At 39.2% G+C, this 9,875-nt stretch overlaps 1 protein-coding gene across 1 annotated transcript; it reads left to right on the top strand.

The window, feature by feature from the left end:
• The first annotated feature begins 418 nt into the window (after positions 1-418).
• On the top strand, positions 419-7,586 carry LOC142494337 (keratin, type II cytoskeletal cochleal-like). Its single transcript, XM_075598897.1, has 8 exons — positions 419-899; positions 1,398-1,606; positions 1,785-1,797; positions 2,087-2,194; positions 2,311-2,436; positions 6,262-6,482; positions 6,757-6,785; positions 7,183-7,586. The coding sequence occupies exons 1-8, from the start codon at positions 480-482 to the stop codon at positions 7,368-7,370; spliced, it is 1,314 nt and encodes a 437-aa protein (XP_075455012.1). The 5' UTR covers positions 419-479; the 3' UTR covers positions 7,371-7,586.
• The last annotated feature ends 2,289 nt before the right edge of the window (positions 7,587-9,875 follow it).

Below are 9,875 nucleotides of genomic sequence, written 5' to 3'. Positions count from 1 at the left end.
TGACATTCTATAAATGGGAATCACAGGGCAAAGAACCTGATACATTGTCTCACAGAGATTTCACATCAAAATTAGGAACTTTTGCGGAAGTAAAACACAGCAGAAATGTTAAATAAGACAATTCATATTTTAATTACTGGTTTATATATTATCACAGATGCTTCTTTCTATAATCTCTCATACATTGTTTCTGTAAACGAGACATTTAAAGCAATGTTTTATGGGGAAATAGGTAGCCACTAGTAAAAGCGTTGCTGCTTTGATAATGTGGCTGGGTTATTGTACCCTATGAAAGTAGGAGGAAATGATGCCACCAAACATCAATCATAACAATGGTCTTTTACGTGAGCGGCAACACCCACTTCCAGTATAAAAGGAGCAGATACTGTATCTGTTCTAAAAGAAAAGGACTACTTTACACCTGCTGTGCAGACAGCACTTCCTATTATCTCTATATCGCCCCCTATAGAGGAAGCAGCATGCCTCATCAATCTACCCACTGCAGCTCTGGGCCCCAGCACTCCAGCTCACACTCAGCTGTATTACCTAAGCATGGCGGCACACACAGCATCTGCTCATATTCTTCTAACAAAGCCGCTTCTTGTCACCAGGCAAAGTCTGGCTTTAGCAGTAAAAGTGCCTGTAGTGCTGGCTCCAGGGGACATAAGATCTCAGTTGGAAGTTGCCATTCAGGGAGAAGTGGACACGGATATGGATCTGGTAGTGGATATGGCATTGGGGGATCATTTTGCTCTGGAGGCATCACCACTGTTACCGTGAACCAAGGTCTCCTGACACCACTCAACTTGGAGATTGACCCAAACATCCAGAGAATGAGGACTGATGAGAAGAATCAAATCAAGGGTCTCAATAACAAATTTGCCTCCTTCATTGACAAGGTAAGGTCATGTTACATCACACATATATGGGGACAGACTGTAGCATGTATATGTCCTAATAACTCTGGTTAAAGAACGCGTAGCATGAAATCACATAGACGTTCTGTAGCATAAGATGTCTTCACTTGAATAGACCATAAGGTGTCTCCCAGCACCAGAAGGGACCTTATAGAATAACACTGCTCAGTAAGTAAGAACTGTATGTGCCACTTTCTCAGCGGTTCCCACCCAGTGACAGTGTCACACATTTGATGCATGTTTCATACTTGGCTGCAGTGTTAAACTCAAAGATATGCGGAAATATACAAAGTAACACAATTACAGAGGCAGTTAGGGCTTAAATAGTATATTCTTAGCCCATTTATATGTAACAGAACCTGTTGTCTTATGTGATAAAACAAAACATTATTTCTGCATCTTCCAGGCAAACTGCAGAATATTTTGCTAAGAATGTTTGGCCATTTTTATGATTATTAATGTTTCTCCTACTTGCTTTAGGTGCGATTTCTGGAGCAACAGAATAAAATGCTTGAGACCAAGTGGGCTTTGTTACAGGATCAGAACACAGCGAGGTGTCAAATGGAACCTCTCTTTGAGGCTTTTATCAGTAACCTCAGGAGACAGCTGGAGAGTCTAACATGTGAGAGAGCGCGCCTGGATGCAGAAAGGAACAGTATGGAGGAGACCGCAGAAGACATGAAGAGAAGGTAAGTACCAACTTACCCTCAGTATGGGATATTTATGCTTATAGTCTACTATATTTTTGTTGTTGTAGTTGTTTGTCTGCTCTGCATTTGGACACCCCTTAAGATATCGTAACCACATTTTTTATGGTGGTTCCTGAGATAAACGAGCAGGTTTGTGTTCATGTCTGGATACAATTAGATATATTCTACTTGTAATTTAATGAGTTATTGCAATTTCTCTAAGCATGTGAGCCACTGGGTGTTGTACCTGGTCGGCAATGTATCTGAGGATATCATAATGCATATAGCCTGGTGGCAGATAATAAGAGTCAGATAGCTAAAAGGTTTACACTGAAAGCAGACGGGGAAAGAAAGAGAGGAAGTCAGTTGGCGCCCAAGGAGAAAATAATAATACTGGAGAAGGAGAGAGAGGCGGAAAGAATTGGGAACATTGTAATGAAATAACGGAAAGTGATGGGAGGGAGAGGGATTGCTTTTTAGGATTCGGTACATTTGGACATGGGCGGTATCATTGCTGAGGTCAGAGCTCAATATGAGGACATTGCTAACAGGAGCAGAGCTGAAGCAGAATCCATGTACCAAACAAGGGTGAGTCTATTACAGGCAGATAACATCACAACTAAAACCAATCCTCATGCACATCGGGTGCACAAAGTCCTGTGATATAATTTCCATATCTATAACCAGTCCTGTTTTATCTCCAGTTTGAGGAGCTGAGCGTGACTGCCGGGAGAAATGGGAATGATCTGCAGAACACCAGGAATGAGATCGCTGACCTCAACCGAGCAATTCAGAGGCTTAAGGGAGAGATAGAGAGTGTGAAAGCGCAGGTAACACACACAGATATTACACTGACACACACACTAATAGCTTTCATTATAAAGACATAATGTATAGCTGTATTACCTTTTATAAGCAATAGTTGAATGTGAAGAAAATGTATAATATTCAATAATATGTTAAAGCGAAGATCCCCCCAAAGGCAAAAAAGAACTGAAGTCATAATAATGAATGACCTGATAATTTATTTTGTGCTGATTTTTTTTTTAACGTTACATTTTTACATTTTTATATTTGGATGACAGTTCACTAGAGATTTGTGAAACTTTGCATAAGGTCGGGAAGCAGGCACATGTTCCCCTTTCAGTGCAGTGAATAAGCTGCGGCTGAGTCAGTTAGTTAGCGATTCGCCGGAATTAGGTGCATTGCAGCCTGCAACCTTCTCTAACTTCTCCATATCTGCTTCATGCTGAGATAATTAGTGGGGCAAACACACCATTTCCAGGGATATTTCCCTGAATCTGGTGTAATTTCTGAGACTCATTGTGTGACATTATTATTAAGCCTCTGAGACTTGGAGAAACATTTATTAAATCATTACATTTGGGGAAGAAAACATCTCAAACTTTGCAAATGCATTGGAGGTTATTATAACCTACAGTATGTTACCTTGTTATTAGTAATTAGTAGTAGAGAGTAGAGATGTTACCTTGTTATTAGTAATAGTAGTAGAGAGTAGAGATGTTACCTTGTTATTAGTAATAGTAGTAGAGAGTAGAGATGTTACCTTGTTATTAGTAATTAGAAGAGAGTAGAGATGTTACCTTGTTATTAGTAATAGGAGTAGAGATTAGAGATGTTACCTTGTTATTAGTAATTAGTAATAGAGAGAAGAGATGTTACTTTCGTATTAGTAATTATAAGTAGAGAGTAGAGTTGTTACCTTATTATTAGTAATTAGTAGAGAGAAGAGATGTTACCTTGTTATTAGTAATTAGTAGAGAGTAGAGATGTTACCTTGTTATTAGTAATTAGTAGAGAGAAGAGATGTTACCTTGTTATTAGTAATTAGCAGAGAGAAGAGATGTTACCTTGTTATTAGTAAGTAGTAGAGAGTAGATATGTTACCTTGTTCTTAGTAATTAGTAGAGTAGAGATGTTACCTTGTTATTAGTAATTAGTAGAGAGAAGAGATGTTACCTTGTTATTAGTAATTAGCAGAGAGAAGAGATGTTACCTTGTTATTAGTAAGTAGTAGAGAGTAGATATGTTACCTTGTTCTTAGTAATTAGTAGAGTAGAGATGTTACCTTGTTATTAGTAATTAGTAGAGAGAAGAGATGTTACCTTGTTATTAGTAATTAGTAGAGAGTAGAGATGTTACCTTGTTATTAGTAATTAGTAGAGAGAAGAGATGTTACCTTGTTATTAGTAATTAGCAGAGAGAAGAGATGTTACCTTGTTATTAGTAAGTAGTAGAGAGTAGATATGTTACCTTGTTCTTAGTAATTAGTAGAGTAGAGATGTTACCTTGTTATTAGTAATTAGTAGAGAGAAGAGATGTTACCTTGTTATTAGTAATTAGTAGCGTAGATATGTTACCCTTTTATTAGTAATTAGTAGTAGACTAGAGATGTTACCTTATTATTAGTAATTAGTAGAGAGTAAAGACGTTACCTTGTTATTAGTAATAGTAGAGAGTAGAGATGTTACCTTCTTATTAGTGATAGTAGTAGAGAGAAGAGATGTTACCTTGTTATTAGTAATTAGTAGAGAGAAGAGATGTTACCTTATTATTAGTAATTAGTAGAGATTAGAGATGTTACCTTGTTATTAGTGATAGTAGTAGAGTAGAGATGTTACCTTATTATTAGTAATTAGTAGAGTAGAGATGTTAGCTTCTTATTAGTGATAGTAGTAGAGAGAAGAGATGTTACCTTGTTATTAGTAATTAGTAGAGAGTAGAGATGTTACCTTGTTATTAGTAATTAGTAGAGAGAAGAGATATTACCTTGTTATTAGTAATTAGTAGAGAGAAGAGATGTTACCTTGTTATTAGTAATTAGTAGAGAGTAGAGATGTTACCTTGTTATTAGTAATTAGTAGAGAGAAGAGATGTTACCTTGTTATTAGTAATTAGTAGAGAGTAGAGATGTTACCTTGTTATTAGTAATTAGTAGAGAGTAGAGATGTTACCTTGTTATTAGTAATTAGTAGAGAGTAGCGATGTTACCTTGTTATTAGTAATTAATAGAGAGTAGAGATGTTACCTTGTTATTAGTAATTAGTAGAGTGTAGAGATGTTACCTTGTTATTAGTAATTAGTAGAGAGTAGAGATGTTACCTTGTTATTAGTAATTAGTAGAGAGTATAGATGTTACCTTGTTATTAGTAATTAGTAGAGAGTAGAGATGTTACCTTGTTATTAGTAATTAGTAGGGAGTAGCGAGGTTACCTTGTTATTAGTAATTAGTAGAGAGTAGAGATGTTACCTTGTTATTAGTAATTAGTAGAGAGAAGAGATGTTACCTTGTTATTAGTAATTAGTAGAGATAGACGAATCTGACCACATTTTGTCCCTTGATTTTTTCTCGTTTTCGCCCCAGATGCGTTTCGCGGTGTAAAATCCGCAAACGGATTTGTCAGTTTTAATCTGAGCAGATTCATCAGAAACCGCCATTGGATCCGCTGACGGATTAGTAGAATCAATCTGCAGATTCAGCAATTCATTTGGCGGATTCTTATATATGGGTAAAAGTATTGCTGAATCCGCGGATTGGATCCTACAGCGTATTGCTGAATCCGCGGATTGGATCCTACAACGTATTGCTGAATCCGCGGATTGGATCCTACAACGTATTGCTGAATCCGCGGATTGGATCCTACAACGTATTGCTGAATCCGCGGATTGGATCCTACAACGTATTGCTGAATCCGCAGAATGGATCCTACAGCGTATTGCTGAATCCGCGGATTGGATCCTACAGCGTATTGCTGAATCCGCGGATTGGATCCTACAGCGTATTGCTGAATCCGCGGATTGGATCCTACAGCGTATTGCTGAATCCGCGGATTGGATCCTACAGCGTATTGCTGAATCCGCGGATTGGATCCTACAGCGTATTGCTGAATCCGCGGATTTGATCCTACAGCGTATTGCTGAATCCGCGGATTGGATCTTACAAAGCTATCAACGAATTGCTGGATTTGCGGAGTGTATTGGCAATGATAATTAAAATTCGGCAAAATGCGATTCGCCCTTTTTGAGATAGATTCGCTGAAATCCGCAGATCCAAAGGAACCCGTCGATCCAAATTCACCACAAATATTCACCCATAACTAGTAATTAGCAATGGCCAATGCAACTTCCCAGGGAGGGAACTGTTCAGCCAGTGATATCTCTTTATACCATACTCAGGCCTATCTCAGAGTCAGCGAAGCAGAGGTCAGCACACCCGGACATGTCTCAGTATGAATTCCTATTCTTCTAATCTCATGCTTTGTAGTCAAAATCCGCTGCTAAAACTGGCACCCAGTGAGATTAAAATGTACATGGATAGGCACTCTTATTAAGATAACAAAGGTGACCCTGGTAATAGCTCATGCCAAGGAAAAACAACCAATTAAAAATGAATTATTATAGGATGTTAATGTTGCCGCAGAACACTACCTGCCCGGGCACACCTCAAACAGGAAACAGTTAATCCAGCTACATCTGTACGTGTAAACGAGAGACATTTTGGGTAACAATGTAGGGATTTGATTTTTTTCTGCTAACACTTGATAAGCTAAAATATAACAAACCACCATAAAGCTTCTCCTTAATATTGCGCACATAGGAATATGTCCCTCTATGTCTCACCATGTGTTCCCCAGCGTGCTGCACTGGAAGCCGCTATAAGTGACGCTGAGGGACGGGGAGAGGCGGCTGTCAGAGATGCCAAGAATAAACTGTCTGAGCTGGAGAATGCTCTGCAGAAAGCTAAGCAGGACATGGCTTGCCAGCTGCGGGAATACCAGGAGCTGATGAATGTGAAGCTGGCTCTGGATATTGAGATTGCAACTTATAAAAAAATGTTGGAGGGAGAAGAGTGCAGGTAAATGTAATATCTATACACACCCCTTTATTCCTCTTACTGTGAGCATAGAAAGAACTTATACACGTCTCACACATTATATTGTAATACCCCCCTGCTGCCAATCTCCCCAATTATATACATTGTGTACTATTAAATACAAGCCTAAACATGCCTGGGAAATGGGATAAAACACTTTAATAAACATTCACTCATCTACAACAGAAGACACACATCATAATGTTTAATCTTCATGGACCAATACTACTACTAATAATTATTATGTTTGTTTCAGGTTGGGTAAAGACGGCTCTGTTAACATCTGTAAGTGACTCAATGTTTTCTTGTGTGTATGTGCTAAGGGGGTGTAAGATTATTCCTAAATTTGGGGTTAAGTTTGGCCTCTTAACTTCTCCATAGTCTTCTAATTTGTAATTTCTGACACTCTTTTATACGCACAATAACTGAATAAGAAATACATTTACATTCTGTTTTCTTCTATTATCCCATTACTAAAATCTAACTTCCTATTATTAGAAGTAAAGAAGTGTAATAGCTCACTGACTCCCATTTAATTAATTTGTGGTATAAGCAACATCAAACTGTCCTTAAGCATGAATACCCGTCACTGTAATTATAATAATAATAATATGTTACGTTATGTCCCACACATTCCCAATCACACTGTTACTAAGTGACACGTACGTTACATTTCTTACAGCCGTGCTACACTCTAGCACTGGGGGAAAACACTGCGCTGGGGGAATGTCCCACGGTGGAAGTGGACATCACCATAAGAGCGGATGTAACTCAGGCAGCGGAAGAAGCATCAGCCATGTCTCCAAAAGCAGCCATTGCTCAGGGCCTGGATACAGCTGTTACACTGGGGGCATCGCTTCCAAGCACTGACAGTAACTGCCGGGCTCATTATTTACCTGCCATTGCAGCCCCAGTGCAGGAAATCTTCTATATAGCTAAATGTGTCTCTATTTAATGACTCTGCTTGTATCTATATTACAGGACACAGTGGGCTCTGCTGAATACTTTACTGGCACATAATGTAAATGTAATCATCGCGGCTTTTCTGTTTCTCTGTCTCTTCAATAAACTGCTGTTTATCACCAATGTTTCACACACTTATTTCCTATGTATGTTCATAACTGGAAAAGTAATAATTATTACAGACTTGTGACGAGGAACAGATACTGTACAGACACATAATGATTCACTGCACAGAATGTAACATTGTTATCAGGTGATGTGTCTCGTGTGGTACACCAGTCAGTAACAGCTGAGAATGGGCACGTTCGTGGGGTTGGAGTCTGACACCGGGGAACAGGGTGAGGGTCCGGATCTCCCGAATCCAGGAACAGGGAACACTCACTTTCAGGGATATTCCGGACCACGTGACCGTAACTACATAAGCGATCTGAATACAAACGGAAACAAATACAATTTCTGCTTGCCACCAGGATCTAGTCTTGCGGTATTTTCCCCTCCATAAATATACACGTACCCCTCACTTGCCGCCGTTTTGCTTTGGCAGGGAAGGTGCAGATTGAGTAGGAGAAGGCTGTAGGTTCGTCTTTGAATTTATTTTAAAACAATTACAAATCAAAAGAAAAAGAATCAAAGAGAGATAAAGCACGCAGGGGAAAGCAGCACCAAGAAAGAAAGATTCTGTAATCTGTGATAGCGCTGGTCCAGTAATGCTGGTACCCTAAAGATAGCACCTCTCCTCTCAGCAAGTATACTGTCCATTACATTCCAGTTGTTTTAACACTGTTACATTACCCTGGTGTTGGGTAAAGTGGTTGACACACAAAGAGGTATGTTATTTATTTTTTTATTTATTAAATTCTTTACCAGGAAGTAATACATTGAGAGTTATCTCTTGTTTTCAAGTATGTCCTGGGCACAGAGTTATAATGACAATACATGGTTACATTAAATGGACAGGGTTATATATGTATATATAATATGTTATAGATGCACAGAACAGATCAGTTACAGACCAGATTAAAATGTGAGACAACTTTAGTTTTGAAAGAACTTAGACTGGTGGCGGCTGTGAGAGTCTCCAGTAGGGTTGTTCCAGTTTTGAGGTGCATGGGAAGGGAAGGAGGAGCGGCCGGATACTTTGTTGAGCCTTGGGACCATGAACAGTCTTTTGGAGTCAAATCTCAGATGATAAGTGCTGCATGTGGTAGGGGTGAGGAGCTTGTTCAGATAGGTGGGAAGCTTCCCCATAAGTATTTGCAGGCAATATAGGAAAAATGAACTTTGCGCCTAGTCTCATCATGGCCAATCTAGTTCTTTGAGCATTTCGCAGTGATGTGTATTGCAGTTACATTGGAGGAAAAAGTAGCATATTGAATTTTAGAGGTGAGTTTGGGGTGATGTGCCATAAACTATGTCCCCATAGTCTATAATTGGCATTAGCACCTGCTGTGCGATACGCTTTCTGACAAGAGGTCTTAGGGAGGATTTGTTCCTATAAAGTACACCTAGTTTGGCATAGTGTTTGGATGTCAGGATATCAATGTGCTACCCAAATACAGTATTAAGTGGTATGAAATCATATGCTCTGGACTTTAAAACTAGTAACAGGGGCTAAGATGGTATTAGCGTTGGTACTGATCTGGAGCTCATTCATTGGAAGCTTTAGAAATGTAGCCTTGGTCCCAAATATCATTGTTACAGTCTTGTCAGTGTTTAAAAACATTTTGGGGGGGAAATCCCGTTTTCAAGTATCGAAAAAATTGATTGAATTACGTGTTCATGGTCGGAGAGGCTAGGGCTGTGTGCATATAAGATTGTGTCATCCGCATACATGTGTATTAAAGCTCTCTTACAAGCTGTAGGTAGATCATTGATGAAGACTGAGAAGAGTAGGGCCTGTAAGGGATGTGTGCAGAGGTACACTAATGGAGACCGATTTTGGTGAAATTAAAACATGGCTTTATTGAGCCTTTCCCTTTAAACATACTACAGCATACAATAGCAAAATAAACAAACACCTACTCCACTTTGGAGGCAAAATAAACAGGACATACCCTAACTATCTAGGACTAGCTAGTTAGGCCAGTTCAGTGTCCAAAAACATATCAAATATTTATCAGGGAGCAATATGAGCAATATATAAGAACGTCTTATATGACGGTTTCTCCAGATGCAGGCGTTTCAGTCCTGCTGCTCCCAGGAAGTCTCTGTCCTTGGTCAGCACAGTTGTGTGCTAAGGTATCTCCCTGTCACTTTCTCACAGGAAGCTTTTCTAGAGCTCTAATTAGCCAGGTGGAGCCTGAATAATTGAGTGGCTTCAATTAACCAGCTCCCTGCTGGATTCCTCAGAGTATTTGGAGGCACTTTTACATAAACAGGTTTAAGTCCCTGTTACAGGGCCCCAGAACCGAG

The sequence above is a fragment of the Ascaphus truei genome, chromosome 5 (assembly GCF_040206685.1).
Source record: "Ascaphus truei isolate aAscTru1 chromosome 5, aAscTru1.hap1, whole genome shotgun sequence".
In the NCBI taxonomy this organism is placed as follows: domain Eukaryota; kingdom Metazoa; phylum Chordata; class Amphibia; order Anura; family Ascaphidae; genus Ascaphus; species Ascaphus truei.
The sequence above is the reverse complement of the archived record's forward strand: the minus strand, read 5'-3'. Positions and strand labels throughout refer to the sequence as shown.